At 42.0% G+C, this 22,421-nt stretch overlaps 1 protein-coding gene across 4 annotated transcripts in view; it reads right to left on the bottom strand.

Annotated features, from left to right (window-relative positions):
• The window catches only part of celsr2 (cadherin, EGF LAG seven-pass G-type receptor 2), a 221,976-nt gene that overhangs the window by 130,965 nt on the left and 68,590 nt on the right, over positions 1 to 22,421 (bottom strand). For all 4 annotated transcript variants that reach the window (XM_061932746.2, XM_061932747.2, XM_061932749.2 and 1 more), the window contains exon 2: positions 7,348 to 8,052. In XM_061932746.2, coding sequence (XP_061788730.2) covers positions 7,348 to 8,052 — 705 coding nt within the window. The remainder of the gene's footprint in view (positions 1 to 7,347; positions 8,053 to 22,421) is intronic.

The following is a 22,421-nucleotide window of genomic DNA, read 5'->3' as shown; positions in this document are numbered from 1 at the left end:
TTGAGAGAAAAAAAATGCCTGATTAGGCTTTGTGTATGTCATGTGTGCCTTCCTTGGGTGAAGCCAGCTTTACAGCTATGTTGTTATTATGCGGTTTGTTACTTATGTATGTTATGTTGCAGCTATTTAAAATAGTTTTGTCAATTTGTTGTGGCCTGAAATAAATTGGCCCTTTGAAACATATCTTTGTCTTTGTGTGTTGTATGTAGACCACATTGCTTAGCAGAGTTCAGTGATGCAAATGCATGTCAAGTTGATCAACACATTGTATTATTCTCCAGTGCAATAACAGTACTGAAACGAAGGCTAAAAGGGCATTAATGGGAGCCTTAAAAAAAAGGAGAAAAAAATAAGTAACTAAATAGTTACTTTTCACAGTAACGCATTACTTTTTGGTGTAAGTAACTGAGTTAGTAACTGAGTTACTTTTGAAATAAAGTAACTAGTAACTGTAACTAGTTACTGGTTTTCAGTAACTAACCCAACACTGCCTACTTGTGCAACCAACTTTCAATCAAATTCGACCCACTGCTAAGGCAACACATACTTCTCTTTTCTAAAGTAAACCTGTACAGTAGATATGGACATCCACATCAACAATATGATTTGCCTGAGTGGCTGGACAGGACAGATTAAAAAACTAATAAAAAATAAAAGTACAAATAAAAAAATCAATTTTTTAATATTTTTAAATTGATAAAGAATCGTTACAAATAAGAACCGTGATTCTTTCGAAAATCTTTTTTGAGAACCCTACTATTTATAGTCGCAACAGAATATAATTGAGAAGTTCTGGACTAGCTTGACGTAGACTTCTCTACTTTTGGATCAACATATGTAATTAAATTGACTGTTGTAATCAGCAGTATGCGAAAGCATTGAAAACACCACCGTACCGATGCTGGCGTCTCAGGTGGCTAATAAAAGGTTTGATGTGTTGAAGCTTAATGTTGTTTTTTTCGTTTTTGTGGAGTGTTTGCAGATTTGGTGCAAATGCGTAAAATGTCTTCCTTTAAAACAGTAAAGACGTCCCACAAAATTGAGCTCAGGGTAATTTACAAGGAGGAGCACTTGATTTTCTCACCCCCACCTACGTCACAGTACAGGCAATATTGCCTTATTGGAGGCACCACCGTACACTATGGTGGCTCGCTCCTCCCTCCATCAAACACTCCTGCTAGTTTGACCTCTCTGATTTCGGATCAACATTTGCAGTGAAAGTGCTTCTTGTAATTATAAGATTAGGTTTAATAACACTCCCTGTGTCTCTTTAACTATTATTGTTTGAATGTGATGAATGAATCTAATGTAATAGTGGTCATCCTGCACACACATTGGGCTCGAACCAGCAACCACACATCAACACTGATAAAGAGTTAAGTCAAGCAGCGCTAGCTATAAGCTCAGTGTTGTCAACTCATTGTAAGGCGTAGCTCTTAAAGCGCCAGGGAAAGGTTTACACAACGTCAGCACTGTACAGTGCAAGCATTTTAGTCGTATTTGCGACTGAAAATAGGCTGTGCTATTTTTTTTTTCTTAAAGACAAAAGTAGCACACATGCTAATACATATGTTAAGCCTTTCATCGCATTTTGCTCCCAAAAATAAATCCATCCAAAGTTAATCAAACTAGAGTTAAATTTTGCATATCTGTGTAGCATGTTTGAAATAAACTTAAACCATGACCATAACCAAATGGACTGTGATTGTGAAAGTGACTTGTTGTGCGCTGCAGAGATTTGTGTGTCCTTACAACACTAAATAAATAACATTCTTAGTTGGAGAAACTGTTCAGTAAAATACAAAATGTTTTTCACCACCTTAAAACATGACACAAACTGCACTGTGTACTAGTAACTACGAGGGTTAAGTTAGTTAGTTAGTTTCAGTTAATTTTGAACATGCAATACAATTACAACAGAGGTGATATTGAACAGCAATGATTGGCGTGACAAACTTGCCATTCAAATAATACCCCGTTAGTTGACAAGAACATACAGCCATGGAAACACATTCAATCTATTAGTTAAACAGAGGTAACACAAAACACTGAAAGTTTCAGAAGAGCTGCCGTCAGAGCCAAAAAACTGCTGCTGCTAGCCTACAAAAGTAACAAAAACAGCTCAAGCGCTGAGAGATTATTAACTCGCTGACGTCACTAGGCAACAGGCCCCGCCTTTTAAAGGCACACGCAGAGACGCATACACTGAAACTTATCTTAACTGCATTATGACAGCTATTTGAAGTTTTTTTAGGTAACATATTTGCTACTTTCCCTTGTAATTAATTACATTTATTAAAGAGTAATTCCGTTAGTAATGCAATTATTTTTTTGGTAAATTAACGAGTAACTATAATTAATGACTTTTTCAAAGTAATTTTCAGAACACAGCCAGTCACACAACATCATGAAGCAGTTGGTAGGTTGGTGTTCCTGGTTAACATCTTTGTGTGTATGTCCTGTAATAATGTTTATCTATAAAAACACCATTGTTAAAAGGTCAATTATTTTCATGTTGCTGCTGACCTTCAAACATGTCCTCTTAAACCAGAGCACTTTAATCCACATTTTGTTCTTTTGTGTTTTTGTCATCTGAAGAGTTGAGCATAGCCAAATATTTTTTTCAAGAAGATTGAAAATTATATTAGATTTTTCTTATATAATTTCCAAGGATTTTTCTTTTTTCTTATCTCAAAACACCTCTTAAATTGAAGTCCTATTCTGCAAAACCTACTTTTCTTACTTGTTGGTACCGGTTTTTGTGTATTTGGGATCGCCATCAGCCCCGAAAATTTAAAATCAAGGCATGGTGGACATACAGTATTTAGTTACATCAACGAATATTTCAATTTATAGGTTAGTTTATGGGCCACACTATATCGGTATATGAGTTTTGATCCCTGCGATGAGGTGGCGACTTGTCCAGGGTGTACACCGCCTTCCGCCCATGTGCAGCTGGGATAGGCGCCAGCATCCCCCGCGACCCCGTAATGTCATGGCTGTCTTGAGTTTCAAATAGTTTCTACAACTCTTATCTTTTTGTGATGAGTGATTGGAGCACATACTTGTTGGTCACAAAAAACATTCATGCATGTTTTCTTTTATGAATTTATTATGGGTCTACTGAAAATGTGACCAAATCTGCTGTGTCAAAAGTATACATACAGCAATGTTAATATTTGGTTACATGTCCCTTGGCAAGTTTCACTGCAATAAAAGCACTTTTGGTAGCCATCCACAAGCTTCTGGCAAGCTTCTAGTTGAATTTTTGACCACTCCTCTTGTCAAAATTGGTGCAGTTCAGCTGTGTTGGTTTTCTGACGTGGACTTGTTTCTTCAGCATTGTCCACATGTTTAAGTCAGGACTTTGGGAAGGCCATTCTAAAACCTTAATTTTAGCCAGAATACGGACTTATTACCGGTCATCTTAGCGTCAGCTGCGGATTTGGTCCATTCTTTGATCAAAAGAGGGAAACCGCACCGAAGAGGAAAGCGAGCGGGCGCCCTTGTCCGTCTCCGCGGACGGGGATTACGCACGTCCCTTACCTGGCATCTTTCTCTCCATCGTCCGCTCACTTGCCAACAAGATGGACGAGCTAGCGTTGCTGATGAGAGGAAACACGGACTTTTCCTCATCTTGTGTTTTGTGCTTCACGGAGACGTGGCTGAGCGCAAGTGTCCCGGACAGCGCGGTTCAACTGGATGGCTTTCATCTTCTCCGCGTGGACCGAGACGCGGGGCTCTCTGGCAAAAAAAGAGGCGGAGGAGTCTGCTTCTTCATCAACAGCAACTGGTGTACAGACGTGACAGTGATATCACAACACTACTCTCCTTCTCTGGAATATATTTTCATTCACTGTAAGCCCTTTTACTCACCGCATGAGATTGTTTCATTCTTACTGGTGGCTGTATACATACCACCCGGCGTGGACGTGCGTGACGCTCAGCGCACGCTTGCAGGCCAGATCTTACATGTGGAACGGTCTTTTCCGGACTCTCTTGTTATCGTGCTTGGTGACTTTAACAAGGGAAATTTGAGCCAGGAATTACCTAAGTATAGGCAGTTAATTAAATGCCCGACCAGAGAGGAGAACACTTTGGATCACTGTTACACCACAATAAGCAAGGCATATCATGCAGTCCCGCGCGCTGCTCTCGGACTATCAGATCACGTGATGGTGCACTTAATCCCTTCATACAGACAGAGACTGAAATTGGCTAAACCTGTTATGAGGACCATTAAGTGTTTCACCGCCGAGGCTGTGGAGGAGCTGCGTGCATGTTTGGAGACGACAGACTGGGAGGCAATTGGAGCGGCCACGGACAATCTGGACGAGTATACGGACACTGTGACCTCATACATTCAGTTCAATGAGGCGCGCATCATTCCAACGCGCACCAGGGCTTGTTATAACAATGACAAGCCCTGGTTCACACCCAAGCTCCAACAGCTGCGCAAGAAGAAGGAGGCTGTGTGGAGAAGCGGGGACTGCAGTACCTACAGAGAAGCGTAGTACCACTTCAACAGGGAAGTGGAGAAAGCTAAATCTGTGTACTCTAACCGTCTACAGGAACAGTTCCGCTCCAATGATTCTGTGGCCGTTTGGAGAGGGCTAAGGGCCCTTACGAACTATAAGCCCAAAGCCCCCCAGACCCTGAATGACCCGACTCTCACTCAGGGCCTCAACACACATTACTGTCGTCATGAACGGCCTTCAGCTCATCAAAGCTCTGCTCCCCCCACCATCACCCTCCCCACCAACGCCAGCACTTCATTAAAGGATTTAAAGGACTCAAGGGACTCCAAGGACATCACAGGACTCCAAGGACATCACAGGACTCCAAGAACATCACAGGACTTTAGCCCTCTCCATCCGAGAGGAGGATGTACGCCGGCAGTTCTTGAAGCTGAATACGCGGAAGGCCCCCGGGCCGGATGGTGTCTCCCCCTCCGCTCTCAGACACTGCGCGGATCAGCTGGTTACTGTCTTCACTGACATTTTTAACACCTCTCTGGAGCTATGCCGTGTGCCGTCCTGCTTTAAGACCTCCACCATTGTCCCTGTCCCCAAGAAAGCACGCATCACAGGACTTAATGACTACAGGCCGGTTGCGCTGACGTCTGTGGTCATGAAGCCCTTTAAACGCTTGGTCCTGCCCCACCTCAAAGACATCACCACCCCCCTCCTGGACCCACTGCAGTTCGCCTACAGAGCCAACAGGTCTGTGGATGATGCAGTGAACCTGGCCCTCCACTTCATCCTGGAGCATCTGGACTCCCCAGGAACCTACGCTAGGATCCTGTTTGTGGACTTCAGCTCTGCCTTCAACACCATCCTCTCTGGACTGCTACGAGACAAGCTCTACCAGCTCAGCGTGCCCGACTCCCTCTGCAGTTAGATCAATGACTTCCTGACGGACCGAAGACAGCACGTGCGGCTGGGGAAGATTGTCTCGGACAACCGAACCACGAACACTGTGTACTTTCCCCCTGGCTCTTCTCCCTGTATACAAACTGCTGCACCTCTAGTCACCAGTCCGTAAAGTTGCTCACGTTTGCGGATGACACTACCCTCATCGGGCTCATCTCGGATGACGATGAGGCCGCCTACAGGAGAGGTGGACCGGCTGGCGTCCTGGTGCAGCCTCAACAACCTGGAGCTGAACGGCCAGAAAACAGTGGAGATGATCATGGACTTCAGGAAAGTCACAGCCCCACCATCCCCCCTCCCCCTGATTGACTCTCCCACCCCCGTCTCCATTGTGGACTCCTTCCGTTTCTTGGGCACCACCATCACCCAGGACCTCAAGTGGGAGCCGACCATCAGCTCCCTCATCAAGAAGGCCCAGCAGAGGATGTACTTCCTGCGGCAGCTGAGGAAACTTACGGTGCCATGTGGTTCCCCGGCGCCACAGTCCAGGATAAGCATCGACTGCAGCGCATCGTACGTGCTGCTGAGAAGGTGATTTGCTGCAAGCTCCCATCCCTCCAGGACCTGTTCTCCTCCAGGACCAGGAGGCGTGTGGGTCGGATCACAGCTGACTCTTCTCACCCTGGACACAAACTATTCTCCCCTCTCCCCTCAGGCAGGAGACTACGGTCCATTCAGACCCACACCTCCCGCCACCTGAACAGTTTTTTCCCCTCGGCCATCAGGCACATGAACAATAACTCCTAGCAGTAGCTCCTTGGAGTTCCTTTCTAAGTCTATAACAAGATCTGATAGCTCAGTTAGAGCTCTTGTTATTACCAAATCTGTGTTATATGTGTTTTATGTTGCACCAAGAAAAATTCCTAGTTTGTGAACCCGTTCTCAAACAATGGCAATAAAAACTATTCTGATTTTGATTCTGATTTAGCCATGAAAGCGATGAAACAAAAATTGAGCTGTTTGGCCACAATACCCAGCAATATGTTTGGAGGAGAAAAGGTGAGGCCTTTAATCCCAGGAACACCACCTACCGTCAAGCATGGTGGTGGTAGTATTATGCTCTGGGCCTGTTTTGCTGCCAATGGAACTGGTGTTTTACAGAGAGTAAATGGGACAATGAAAAAGGAGGATTAACTCCAAATTCTTCAGGACAACCTAAAATCATCAGCCCGGAGGTTGGGTCTTGGGCACAGTTGGGTGTTCCAACAGGACAATGACCCCAAACACACGTCAAAAGAGGTAAAGGAATGGCTGAATCAGGCTAGAATTAATGTTTTAGAATGTCCTTCCCAAAGTCCTGACTTAAACATGTGGACAATGCTGAAGAAACAAGTCTATGTCAGAAAACCAACACATTTAGCCAAACTGCACCAATTTTGTCAAGAGGAGTGGTCAAAAATTCAACCAGAAGCTTGTGGATGGCTACCAAAAGTGTCTTATTGCAGTGAAACTTGCCAAGGGACATGTAACCAAATATTAACATTGCTGTATGTATACTTTTGACCCAGCAGATTTGGTCACATTTTCAGTAGACCCCATAATAAATTCATAAAAGAACCACATTTCATGAATGTTTTTTGTGACCAACAAGTATGTGCTCCAATCACTCTTTCACAAAAAATAAGACTTGTAGAAGTTATTGGAAACTCAAGACAGCCATGACATTATGTGTATGTAAACTTTTGACCACGACTGTATGTATGAGGGCACATGTGTACCTCAAGTGTTAATAATGAAATAGCGATATTTAAGACATTTCATATTGCTACTAAATTTTTTCTTTGCTACTAATTTTTTTCATTTAGTAGCACCGGTGCTGCAAATGAAAAAGCTAAGCGTACAGCCCTGAATGTACTGTCGCACGGCCACACTATCTTACATGCTAAACATCCAGCCATGTTTTGTGCTTTCTTACCTGTGTAGTCCTCCATGCACTCGCAGGTGAAGCCCCCCTCTCTGCTGCGACACACGCCATGAGCTCCGCAGGGTTTGGAGTAGCATAGGTCGATCTCGGTCTCGCAGTAATCCCCCGTGAAGCCGGCGGGACAGCGGCAGCGCAAGCCGGCGATGGGGTGGATGGGCCTGAACAAGATGGTGTCGGACGCCACGAAGGGCGCCAAACTGTCGAACTTCAGCACGGACACGCACTTCATGTAGTTCTCGCAGGGCTCGCGGAGGCAGATGTTGTCGTCGAACGGCAGGACTTCCTGGGAGGAGATCTGAGCCAGCAGGCTGCGGTTGAGGTAGAGTCTCTCCTGGAGCTCCTCGGAGCCAAAAAACTCTGCTCCGCCGCCTTCTGCCTCTCTCCCGGCACCTTCCTCTCCCTGATCGCCCTGGCCCAAGGGTCCCCGGGGGCTGTCGCCCGCAACAACCACAGAGAGGCTGACGTTGAGGATGCGGGCGTTGACGTCCGTGTCGTCCTGGATGTTGAAGATGACGACGTCTTGGGGCGCCGCCGAGAGAACGCGGGCCACGCCGTCCAGGAACTGGGTGAGCAGCAGAGAGAGGAAGTGCTCCTGGGAGGTGTTGGCCAGCCTCAGCGTGATGCTGTTGGATAACATCTCGTCTGTGATGATGGTGACCTGGAGGAGGCACTTGGCAGACACCGAGTGGACGCCATCTGCACACACAGAGGAACACTTCATCAACACCCTTCTACACCTCAACTTCTGCACACAAAAAGGTTAAAACTTGTCAAAACATGCACCCAAACTCTGCTGTTTGTGCTATTAAGTGTCTGAGTTTCCAAACTCTGCACTTTGGAAACATTTTGTTGTTTAAATGTGCTTTAAAGTGGATTGGATTGGATAAAAACAACAAACTTAAGTCGGATTGACTTGAAATTTCTCACTTAGCTCAATGCGCTCTATAAAACAGCCCACTGTAACTGTGGGGTGTTTATTCGGATCACTACCAAATTTGGCACATTCCGTTAGGGGACTGATTAGCACAGTGTTTTTCAATCACTGTGCCGCGGCACACTAGTGTGCCGTGAGATACAGTCTGGTGTGCCGTGGGAAATTATGTAATTTCACCTATTTGGGGTAAAAATATTTTTTCGCAAACAAGTAAATTATAGTTTGCAAATAATGTACCGTTGTTGAGTGTCGGTGCTGTCAAGAGCTCGGCAGCGTAACAATGTAATACTCTTCCATATCAGTAGGTGGCAGCCGGTAGCTAATTGCTTTGTAGATGTTGGGAACAGGTCGTGTGAGGCGACGATGGTTTGTCGTGATCCCAATATGCAGACGACAGTGGGAGGCAGCATGCAGGTGAAAAGGTATCTAACGCTAAAACCAAAAATAAACAAAAGGTGAGTGCCCCTAAGAAAAGGCATTGAAGCTTAGGGAAACTAAAACTGAACTGGCTGCAAAGTAAACAAAAACAGAATGGTGGACGACAGCAAAAACTTACAGCGTGTGGAGCAGAGGGCGTCCACAAACTACATACGAACATGACATGACAATCAACAATGTCCCCACAAAGAAGGATAGCAACAACTTAAATATTCTTGATTGATAAAACGAAGCAGATGCAGAGAATAGCGCTCAAATGAATACATGAAACTGCTACAGGAAAACACCAACAAAACGGGAAAAGCCACCAAAATAGGAGCGCAAGACAAGAACTAAAACACTACACACAGGAAAACACCAAAAAACTTAAAGTAAGTCACGGCGTGATGTGACAGGTCGTTACAGTACACCTACTTTGAGACAAGAGCTATAGTGATGCATGCTTGGTTATGGTTTAAAGTCATATCCAACAATTGCGACAGCAACTTTTTACTGTCAATATCGGCTGCTGAGTTAAATTTTTAATGATTTCTGCTGGTGGTGTACCTCAGAATTTTTTCAATGAAAAAAATGTGCCTTGGCTCAAAAAATTTTGAAAAACACTGGATTAGCACGTATTTGTCAAATTTGAGTGAGAATGTTTAAAAAACATCAAGTAAAACGTGTTTGTAGCCGCACCTAACTAATTGACTTATTGACGATTTGTTTAATGATCAGAAGATATCTGTATTACATTTATGCTTGCATGTCTTCCCAAGCCATAGGTAGTTCCTCACATGTCATTTACAGTCATGACCAGAGTCATCAAAGTGGGGATGTACCGGGGCCCCAAGCACAGGGCGGACCCCTCGGCTTTTGGAAAGTTTTAAGATATTTTTTCTGTCATTTAGATTTAGACTTTGATAAACTTTATTGATCCACAAGGGAAATTGTTCCACACAGTAGCTAAGTTACAAAGGTGGAAAGGGTAAGGATGAAAAGGATAATGCACACAAGGGCACTAAAAGAGGGCGAAAACAAAAAGGTATTAAGTAGACTAAAAATGTACCAAAGTAGCAATATAAAATATAACATATATGCAATATTTACATATTAAATATACAGTATATTTATATATTGGGGCGGTATAGCTCGGTTGGTAGAGTGGCCGTGCCAGCAACTTGAGGGTTCCAGGTTCGATTCCCGCTTTCGCCATCCTAGTCACTGCCGTTGTGTCCTTGGGCAAGACACTTTACCCACCTGCTCCCAGTGCCACCCACATTGGTTTAAAATGTAACTTAGATATTGGGTTTCACCATGTAAAGCGCTTTGAGTCACTAGAGAAAAGCGCTATATAAATATACTTCACTTCACTTCACTTACCGTATATAATATATACTGATATATTTACAAGTATAACCCTTTTAAAAAAAATCATTATTATATTATATCAGCGGTCCCCAAACTTTTTGACTCGGAGGCCGCATTGAGTTAAAACAATTTGGTCGGGGCCGGGCTGTATATATATATTCCTCGCACACTAATTGACTGAAAGAGCGCGCACTTGCCGTGCGCTCGCCTGACACTGCAACGCGAGCACAATGATGTCATGTTGTCGATGGGAAAATGCATTTTTAGACAATATGATTTGCCTGAGCGGCAAGGAGACACCGAGAGTAACAAGCGGTAGAAAATTAATTATAAAGGACAGATTTAAAAAAATTATAATTTATAACTTGGGACTTCCCACGGGCCGAATTTTGGATGCTGGCGTGTCCGGCCCGCAGGCCGTAGTTTGGGGACCCCTGTATTACATAATATTTTTATATAATATACACAATACAACAAATCCCAATTACCATGTACAATATTACAGTTTATGTAACAGCCCCAGCAAAAAAAAAAAAGGGCAGCATAAAAAAATGCTTATACATACTTAAAAATACTTGAATACTTAAGTTATATAAACGTTAAATCATAAATATAAAATAAAATAAATCTAGCAGTGAAAGTTCGATAACAAGGCTGTTTGAATCAAATGAACAATGTCCAAGACTACTTATGTCACCCATTAAAAATGCAAAAAAATGTATTCCACACGGAAAATCTAGCAGGAACACTTCACTCAACACAAATGTCACAATATCATCAAAGTTCACCTTTAAGCATTTACACTCAGCACCAGCATTTTGGAAAAAGGATGAGGTGATAAAAGAGAGGTAAAATTATAATAAATCTATCTGTAGCAGCATACGAGAAAGTTATGTACAATTTCTGTTTTGCATCTTAATACAAATAACTGGCACATTCAAGGACCCTCGATTAAAGCTAGAAACAGAGGCGTCACTAGTTTTTTTAAATTAAATTAGGGGGAGGCTTAAAGCTCAGGAGATTTACTTCTAAAAATATAAGTTTTCTGTCAAAATTCATAATAATATATCAGTGCTATGATGAATCTATTATGTTGAAACTTGACAGATTTCTAATCATATTTAAGTGAATAATGTCAGATTGTCTGATTATTTAAGGAAACTCATATTCTGGCTACTTTGTATAGAATTTGGAGGCATTTTTGGTGAAAAAACAAACTAACTTAAAAAAAACACATCTAGATATGTTCTAGATCAGTGTTTGGCCCCCTCAAAGACCACCAAAAATATATGTTACTTAGTTGTACTACACTTTTCCACCACTTGTGGCAGTAATGGCAATATCAAACAAACAAAAGTTTTGAGCTAAGTTTAGAGAGACGTTTCTTAGGCGCAAAAAGTATGACTAAAATGGTGAAGCTGTATTTTCATTTGCTCTTTAGTTTTATTGACAGTTTAGTTAAACAAATCTATTATTAATTTAGTTTATTTATTTTGCACATCAATGTAGATTTATTTTAGTCACTAATTTATGATTCCCTTCCTATACTTATTTTTGGTTAGTACTTATTTTTCTAATCAGCCTGATCTATGCCAAAATGTATGTGTTCATATTATTTGACAAGTTTGTAAACTGTAAGAGTGTTAGATATAATTATTGAATACAAATAAAACCAAGAGTAAGTTGATTACTTTAGTGTTAATATTTGAGCGGGCCCCTGACCCCTTTGTAAAAGAAAAGCGGGGCACCAGGGTCAAAAAGGTTAAGAACCCCTGTTCTATCTATACAAAACCCAAAACCAGTGAAGTTGGCACGTTGTGTAAATTATAAATAAAAACAGAAAACAATGATTTGCAAATCCTTTTCAACTTATATTCAATTAAATAGACTGCAAAGACAAGCTACTTAACGTTCGAACTAGAAAACATTGTTATTTTTTGCAAATATTAGCTCATTGGATGCCTGCAAAAAAGCTGGCACAAGTGGCAAAAAAGACTGAGAAAGTTGAGGAATGCTCATCAAACATTTATTTTGAACATCCCACAGGTGAACAAGCTAATTGGGAACAGGTGGGTGCCATGATTGGGTATAAAAACTGCTTCCATGAAATGCTCAGTCATTCACAAACAAGGATGGGGCGAGGGTCACCACTTTGTGAACAAATGCGTGAGCAAATTGTTTAAGAACAACATTTCTCAACCAGCTAATGCAAGGAATTTAAGGATTTCACCATGTGCGTTCAGAGTGTAAAAGTGTTCTGTGGTCTGATGAGTCCACATTTCAAATTGTTTTTGGAAACTGTGGACGTCGTGTCCTCCGGAACAAAGAGGAAAAGAACCATCCGGATTGTTCTAGACGCAAAGTTCAAAAGCCAGCATCTGTGATGGTATGGGGATATATTAGTGCCCAAGGCATGGGTAACTTACGGTACACATCTGTGAAGGCACCATTAATGCTGAAAGGTACATAGAAATTTTGGAGCAACATATGTTGCCATCCAAGCAACGTTACCATGGATGCCCCTGCTTATTTCAGCAAGACAATGCCAAGCCACATGTTACAACAGCGTGGCTTCATAATAAAAGAGTGCGGGTACTAGACTGGCCTGCCTGTAGTCCAGACCTGTCTCCCATTGAAAATGTGTGGTGCATTATGAAGCCTAAAATACCACAACAGAGACTGTTGAACAACTTAAGCTGTACATCAAGCAAGAATGGGAAATAATTACACCTGAAAAGCTTCAAAATTGGTCTCCTCAGTTCCCAAACATTTGCTAATGATTATTTGAAAAAAAAAATTAAGTTTCTTAGTTCGAACATAAAATATCTTGTCTTTTCAGTCTATTCAAATGAATATAAGTTGAAAAGGATTTGGAAATTTGTATTCTGTTTTTATTTACAAATTACACAACGTGCCAACTTCACTGGTTTTGGGTTTTGTATATTTAGGGCTGCAGCTATCGAGATTATTTTAGTAATCTGTTAGTTTGTTCCATTAATCGATGTAATCGATATGCACAATTTATAGCCTCAATGCGTATTTTAGACTGAATAGTTCAAATACACAATTAAAGACTTTTTTGCTAGCCATAACCTTAATTTAGTTTTTTATTAGAAAAATGCACATCATCAACATTAAAATTAAATTTCTGGCATGTTTGCATTAATAATCGGATTAGTCGTTGCAGCCCTAGCTATGTTAATCTAATCTTTTAAAAAGATGGTTCCAACCGAGTTTATGCAATAAATAGTTTTTTTGTTTTTTGATAACATACCAAGTGTGTGTGAGGCAGTGTTGTGGGTTTAAAGTGGGGTCGGGGGCCATTCAGGAGTCTTGTGTATGAGGGCCCACAATTTGGGGTTACGCCACTGGTCATGTCTATAGTTCATGAGTCGTTCACACTCCAGCACACATGACCAAAGAAAAGATTTTGTCTTTAAAAGCTGCCAAATTGCAAACTAAATAGAAGGACGCTTACAAGAAACACTTTCTTCATCAGAAGAGTTTTTGTTTGCTCCACAAAAGATAACAGATGTACGCCAGGCCGGGCCGAAAAAAGAACAAGCTTATGTTCCCTTTCAGTACAGTCCAAGCTGCTAATCAGGAATTTCTATGCCTGCTTTCACTGCAAATGGCGTCTTTCTTTGTCCCGGAAGCAGAAATGGACGTTTAGGATTTTACATGCCAAGTCTCTAGTTCAACAGTTGAAGTTGATCTCAGTGCAGATAATCACTTGTATTGTTGCCTCTTGTTCCCAGAGCAGGTCATGGAAACCTTCAGTACCTTCAAGACGACACTGTCACTTGTGACCACCAAGCATCACTTTTTCTAAGTCTTGGAGAGCAAGAGTAAAATTATACATGATAAATAAATACATGTACAATCCCGTCAAATTGCATCAGGTGAAGCATTTTAACTACTGACACAAAACTCAACCTCAACCGACGCACGGAGGGGGGGGGGGGGGGGGGTGGGGGGGGGGGGGGGGGGGTATAATGTAGCCCGGAAGAGTTAATGCTGCATGGGATTCTGGGTATTTGTTCTGTTGTGTTTATGTTGTGTTACGGCGCGGATGTTCTCCAGAAATGTGTTTGTCATTCTTGTTTGGTGTGGGTTCACAGTGTGGCGCATATTAGTAACAGTATTAAAGTTGTTTTATACCACCACCCTCAGTGTAACCTGTATGACTGTTGACTAAGTATGCATTGCAGTCACTTATGTGTGTCTGCAGAAGCCGCATACAACATGTATCTGGGTCGGCAAGCTGTTTGTACAGCCTGTAGAGGGCGCATGAGGCAGTGCCTTCACGGCACGCTCTTATTGTTGTTGTTTGGGTGAATATCAGTGGACATTCGAGAGAATAGTTGCCCTGAATTTCGGGAGTCTCCCGGAAAAATTGGGAGGGTTGGCAAGTATGACGCTGTCAAGCGGCATTCATATAGAAGTCGCGAAATAACGTCTCGTTAGAGATGCTACCTCAGTACAAGCATTTAAGTTCCATCTTAAAACTAATTTGTATACTCCAACCTTTAAATAGACCCCTTTTTAGACCAGTTGATCTGCCGTCTCTTTTCTACTCTGCCCCCCTCTCCTGCATGGAGAGGTTATCAGGTGGCCGCAGATCCGTTTCCACAGAGGATGCACTAGCTGCTCCAAGTCGAGGCCCAGGATGGACCACTCCTCTGTGCATCAATTGGTGACGTCTCTGCGCTGCTGACTTGTCTCCATTCAAGAGGATCCCCTGCTGGCCTCATTATGGACTGGACTCTCACATTATTAACCGTATCCACTCGGCATACATTGCACCGGTCACCCACATCTGCGGTCCCTTCCAAGGTTTCTCATTGTGCCCATTGGGTTGAGGTTTTTCATGCCCTGATGTGGGATCAGAGCCGTTGATGTCGTTGTGGTTTGTGCAGCCCTTTGAGACATTTGTGATTAAGGTCTAAATAAATAACTAATTGATTGATTGATTTGTACGATATAAATGATCTATATTTGGCCGACGATAGAGTTGTATCGTAATAATGCATGTTGATGACACATTCTAGCTGCGTCTGCAAATTTGACAGTGACAAGCAAATGAACGCATCCTCCCAGCTTTGAGAAAATTTCAGAACTGAATCTAATCCCCCCCCCCCCAAAAAAAAAAATATCAATTGAACGATTGGTTTGTGTGGTCTGGATGCCAGCCAGAGGGCAGAACCTGTGAACATACACAAGCAACAAAGGAGCACCGCCCCAAAGTTACCAGATCACCGTTTGGCATCGGTGGAGTTTAAACACAGGGTGCCAAGGAAGGGAGGGAGGGTAGAGTGGAGGAAGAAGAAGAAGAAGAAGAAGAAGAAGAAGAAGAAGAAGAAGAAGAAGAGGATGAAGAGGACGAAGAGGATAAGGAGAACGGGTCATAGTGGAAGCGAGACACAAGCATGTTGGACACGGTTATAATCCTTCTGTTGTCAGTCAAGAGATTCCGACACTGTGATAATACCTGACCCGGGTGGAAGGAAGTACAGAAGCAAGTGGAACTAATTGAGACTGTACTGTCAACACACACACACACACACACACACACACACACACACACACACACACACACACACACACACACACACACACACACACACACACACTTGTGTACACAAGACAACAACGCTATGCTCAGTGGCCTTGTGGTTAGAGTGTCCACCCTGAGACTGGAAGACTGGAGTTCAAACCCCGGCCAAGTCATACCAAAGACTATAAAAATGGGACCCATTGCCTCCCTGCTGGCACTTAGTATCAAGGGTTGGAATTGGGAGTTGAATCACCAAATGATTCCCGAGCGCGGCTACCGCTGCTGCTCACTGCTGCTCACTGCTCCCCCTCACTCACCTCCCAGGGGGTGAACATAATTTCACCACACCTAGTATGTGTGTGTGACTATTGTTGGGATTTTAACTGGACTTTAACTTTAACACTTTGCGCTCATTGGAGAGAGGCTGCACCTACTCTGTTGAAGACGGAAAAAAATGCATACTTAAATACGTTTTTTTCATATAAGATACCCATCCATCCATCCATTTTCTCCCGCTTGTCCCTTTCGGGGTGGCAGGGGGCGCTGGAGCCTATCTCAGCTGCATTATGGCGGTAGGCGGGGTACACCCTGGACAAGTTGCCACTTCATCGCAGGGCCAACACAGATAGACAGACAACATTCACACTCACATACACACACTAGGGCCAATTTAGTGTTGCCAATCAACCTATCCCCGGGTGCTTGTCTTTGGAGGTGGGAGGAAGCCGGAGTACCCGGAGGGAACCCACGCAGTCACGGGGTGAACATGCAAACTCCACACAGAAAGACCCCGATCCCGGGAATCGTACCCAGGACCTTCGTATTGTTAGGCACATGCACTAACCCCTGTCCACCGTGCTGCCCCATATAAGAAACATTTTAATATATTATATTCTATGTGAAAATAATTAACGTCATTAAAAAATATTAGATGACAACAAAACGCATCAATTGAATGTTTTAATTTGACACTTAAGGCCTTGTGAAGCTATAAAATTATAAAATAATGTCGGAGGACTCTCATCTGTCCATTGTCTGCGCAGCGCTAGCACTGATCCTGCAGCTGTGTGTGGAACTGTCAGTTTGCACGTCCTTCTGACATGTGCTTAATAAAACGCCAAAAAATGCTCGCAAAAAAGTGAAGAGTGTTGATAAATCACATTGGCATATTCTCATTCCAGTATTGTGGGTGTTTTGATGACAAGCATATATTTTGCATATTCATGAAGACAGATGCTAAATGGATTGCATACTTTATTCTGCTCATTTAACAGACGCTATCCACTTTGCACACGTTTAGTAGATCAGCTTTGCGTGTGCTACTAAGTTTGCACTCAAAAATATTAGTAAATCAGGCCTTATACGTGTCTATTTGCTCAATCTAATGCAAAATAAATATATTTCTGTCAACTGAAACAAAAAAAATGTTAGTAGGTAAATCTACAATAACTATATTCTAAAATAAATGCAAATCTAGCTACAGAACAGAGAAAAACTGAAGGATGTGTTGGGCCACTTGGATACATTTTGGGCCTCAGAGCAGTTTTGGCTGCCCTCTTTTCTGTCAGAATGGAATTAATTTGGTATACTTTATTGATGCATTATATTTCCAGGCTTTCATGGGCAATAGAAAATGATATTTTGCCGACCAAATCTGGACTCCTGGCCGGATAAATGATCTTTGCGTTTTTTAAGGACCTATTGCAAAAAATCTATTCAGAGCAAACCTTTTGTATAGATAGGGTGATGTTTTTTTGAACTTCGTAACATTTGACAAAATAAAAAGACAGATATTAAATGTTCACTCCAGAAAATGCTAGTTCTCGGAAATATACAGTCAGTCTGCAAGGTGTTCACGGATTTTAAATGAAACCACGCCCCACCATTTACAAAAATTTAATAATTCTTCTTTTTAAAAATTTACCCTGTTTAATACTGTATATATCTTGAAGTCATCACCGCTATTTTTTTTTTTGCACAGACACAGTCGAAAATAAACTTTACAAACATTATATGGATTCACCCGGTCACAACATGAGATACACCTGCACACTCGCCAAGCGATTTAGACTTTGCCGTGATATTATGCACATGCCACAATAATATGAAAATAATACTTTAGCCTACCAGAGGGAGAGGTATTTCTCCCAAAACCCTTCACCTTCTGGGTAAGAGCTTGACTTACTGTCCAAATAATTACGTTCACCTCGCTGTGATGTCACAATGTAGTCAGACAGCAAAACCCCACGAACAGAGGTATCTAAAACTTGTCTAAACTCAAGCCCAAATGCATGAACTTTAAGATTTGACGCATTGGCTTTGTTCAACACGAGTATAAAACATTGAAACAAAATTTATAAGTCAGGAAAGACTAAGTTCATCATAGGTCTCATTTTTTTTTCAGACACTAGCTTCTTTTTTATCTCTAGCTATGACTCACGCGAGCCAAATATTTGTTTATAGAGTAGAAAGTAACATTTTCGGTCTGTCACTGATTAAGATCTCTATTCCGTACCGAAAAAGTCTGAATAGAAATAGGGTTGTCCCGATACAATATTTTCACTTCTGATACAATACCGATATTATACCAATACGATATCAGCAGGAATAATATATACTTTTATTTTGTTGTGTGGAATGTTAGAAAAGTCTTGATCAAGTGAAATTAGTCAAACAGAGAACAATGGTAGAATGAAAAACACTAACCTATTTATTACCTGGAATGGACTTGTGCTGTCTTTAAATTGAAGTGGAAAGGTAATTTGTTTTTGGCAACATCTAGTGGCCACAATAATTCATTAAATTCAGCTCACACATTTGTTACTCGACACTATCTATTACATTTCAGCCTTGGATACTTTGTATGTGTAAGTAATATGCAACTATGATGATTAATACTTGTTTATATTGACAAATGTGCTGTTTTTGACCGCTGTATTGTTCAATCAAGGACAGTTATTACGTATGTCTAACTTGTGTGCTTAGCTGTTGTGTAGTTGCAAGCTCCAAAGAGCCTATAGCCTACCATGTTTACATTTTGTAAATGACTTGATTAAAATAGTATATGAGACCAAGCTTGTGTGATTATTGGAGGACATTTACTGTGTATGTAACTGGCTGTCCATAGGGACCCATTTCCTATATCAATTATCGGATTGGGGCACTACTAATTAGGAATTTCCGTAGGGTAACCCCCAAAGTGCTTAGTCTGGTTATCACACATGCTCAGTGGCACAACACCAGTGGATGGCGGACACTAAGCAAAGCAACAGCAGCAGCTTAACCGCCTCCGCCGGCGTTCCCCTCGTCCGGCAACAGTCGCCAGATAAACAGCTCTCAGCAAAGGCGTTCTTAAAGGGTCGAGTACGAGGACAGACGTGGCCCTAATGATGTCCTCTGCCAACTGGCATTCTTGGACGTGGGCTCGGGCAGCGCTCCAAGGCATGGCTGCAGCGCTGGGAAAGTGAGCATGAGGAGAATCTCTTCTGAAAGGCACCAGACAATCCTTCAAATGGCTCTTTCTCTATGGGAAGGATTCTCCAGAGAAGGAAGGGGGGGTTTGGGTTTTTAGAGCTAAAAGAAGAACATTTAGGTCTCAGACCTGGAGTGTGACGCTGCTTTCGCTTTGGACCCCTAAGGTCCTCTGGGAGAACTCTGGGCTAGGAAGTGGCACCAAGGAGACGATTACACACACCGTGGTTACAGGTTGGCGGTACACAGAAGCAAGAGTGTACGGGTGAAGTTGCAGAAAAGAATCACTTGATCATGGACACATATTCATGCTTTTACTTGCTAATAACTATAAATGTTACAGTCCAATTCACCTACAGTCACATTATAGTGCACAAGAACTAAGCCATTTAGACACAGATAAAAAAGTGAAAAATATGATACACAGTGTATACCAAACATTCACATTCATGCAAATACACTGATTTTTAGTCAAAAAAGTGTATTTGTGTTGTGGTTAGAGCAGTGGTTCTTAACCTTGTTGGAGGTACCGAACCCCACCAGTTTCATATGCGCATTCACCGAACCCTTCTTTAGTGAAAAATAAAATGGTTTTTTTTTTTCAAATAATGCCGAATAAGGCATTAATAAGTACTTAATAATGACTAGTTAAGAGCCAATATGTTACTAATTTGCATGTTAATAAGCAACTAATTAATGGTGAATATGTTCCCCATACTAAATGGGGAACATATTCATCATGCACGGTTCATTTTTGGTGCACAAAATGAACCGTGCATGAACATCACCTTGTTCAAACAACAAAACCAACACAGTGCATAAACTCACAACAAATTACACACCTGCAAATCAGTCTGACTTCTGCTGTTGCCGTATCCGTAATACGCCGATAGGGAGAAGTTTTTATTTACACGATGAGTCGGGTGTGTCTTGATCTCCGCCGAACCCCTGAGCCCGACTCACCGAACCCCTAGGGTTTGATCGAACCCAGGTTAAGAACCACTGGGTTAGAGTGTCCGCCCTGAGATCGGTAGGTTGTGAGTTCAAACCCCGGCCGAGTCATACCAAAAACTATAAAAATGGGACCCATTACCTCCCTGCTCGGCACTCAGCATCAAGGGTTGGAATTGGGGGTTAAATCACCAAAAAGGATTCCCGGGCACAGCCACCGCTGCTGCTCACTGCTCCCCTCACTCACCTCCCAGGGGTTGAGGGTGATGGGTAAAATGCAGACGATAATCTTACCACACCTAGTGTGTGTGACAATCATTGGTACTTTTTTTAACTTTAACTATAGGCTCCAAGGTAGCAGCTACTCAACAGCAAAGCACACAATACCACGCAAGCTACACCAGTCGATATTTGGGACCCGACCAGATGATCGCAAAAATATTAGGGGAAAAAATATATTTATATGATCAACAGACCTGCCAACAAGCACACATTTTACTTCTAAACATACCCGCACGCCTCAGCCTCTCTGTGTTCACCCCCCCAACACCTGCTCGTCGATCAAACGCGCGTTGACGTGCACAAAAATTGAGTTGCAATAATGCATTAGGGTCGACTGCTGTAACGCATCGGACATTTTCTAGCATCCAACATCAAACAACTCTTTCCTCAACCACGACCATCATCGCTCACCTGTGACGGGAAGCTCACAAGCCAAATACGAGAGTCTGTGAACATTGCTTCAAAGTACGGATTTTGTGTTGATTTATTGTGCATACAAAAGTAAACATTGACACATGATAAAACAAGGCGAATGCTCAAGGACGTCCCTGTTCATCCCCTGTTTTATCACACAGGATAAACCGGCCAGGTGAACAGCTGATTTTACTACTTCTGGTGCTGACGTAAGACAAGCATGTGACTCGCATTTCATATGTGGCCATAGGATGAACAAAAATACTACGAATATACTACGGTGACTATAGTGGCCATAAACAGTTTACTTCTACAGAAAGGCTGCCCAAAGTGCGCCGCAAAGCCCATCTGTGGCCCGTGATTCTTTTGTCATTACAAAAAAACAAACACAAAAATACAGCAAAAATTTGGAAAACAGTAAGAAGCACAATGAGAAAAAAACTAAATGTTCACATCAACCAATAATAACAACACAAGACAACAAACAAAAAGTATAGGCTCCAGCACCCCCGCGACCTCAAGAGGGATGCGATATATCCGTCCAGCCATCTGTATACCGTATTTTTCGGACTATAAGTCGCAGTTTTTTTCATAGTTTGACCGGGGGTGCGACTTATACTCAGGAGCGACTTATGTGTGAAATTATTAACACATTACCGTAAAATATCAAATAATATTATTTAGCTCATTCACGTAAGAGACTAGACGTATAAGATTTCATGGGATTTAGCGATTAGGAGTGACAGATTGTTTGGTAAACGTATAGCATGTTCTATATGTTATAGTTATTTGAATGACTCTTACCATAATATGTTACGTTAACATACCAGGCACGTTCTCAGTTGGTTATTTATGCGTCATATAACGTACACTTATTCAGCCTGTTGTTCACTATTCTTTATTAATTTTAAATTGCCTTTCAAATGTCTATTCTTGGTGTTGGGTTTTATCAAATAAATTTCCCCCAACGTAAATATGTTTTTTTCCTTCTTTATTATGCATTTTCGGCAGGTGCGACTTATACTCCGGTGCGACTTATACTCCGAAAAATACGGTTTATACAGAGGTTGGTATATAAAAGGTTGGTGATCACTGAGCTATAAAAATGTGATAAGTGTCCTTCATTGAGTAACATTGCAGTCTAAAAAACAACATTTGTCAATATGAAAAAGTTGGAAATAATTCTAGTATATTATGGTATAATAAATAAATGGGTTATACTTGTATAGCGCTTTTCTACCTTCAAGGTACTCAAAGCGCTTTGACAGTATTTCCACATTCACCCATTCACACACACATTCACACACTGATGGCGGGAGCTGCCATGCAAGGCGCTAACCAGCAGCCATCAGGAGCAAGGGGTGAAGTGTCTTGCCCAAGGACACAACGGACGTGACTAGGATGGTAGAAGGTGGGGATTGAACCCCAGTAACCAGCAACCCTCCGATTGTGGTACAATAGATGTCAGAAAAATAAATTTTTGTGGACATCTCAAATGCTTACGTGTTTTTATTTTTCACTGGTGGTCTCGGAAGGTAACGCTTGCAAATAGCATGGATGTTTTTTGTATACAATTTAAGATAAACAGTATTTTTCCCTATAAAACTGCTTTAAAAAGACAGGTCGTCTTATATTCAGGGGGTGTTGTCCTAGTACAGAGTACCAAAT

This window comes from Nerophis lumbriciformis, linkage group LG38 (assembly GCF_033978685.3).
Source record: "Nerophis lumbriciformis linkage group LG38, RoL_Nlum_v2.1, whole genome shotgun sequence".
Lineage (NCBI taxonomy): Eukaryota > Metazoa > Chordata > Actinopteri > Syngnathiformes > Syngnathidae > Nerophis > Nerophis lumbriciformis.
Note: the sequence above shows the minus strand (reverse complement) of the source record. Positions and strands in the feature narration are given on the sequence as shown.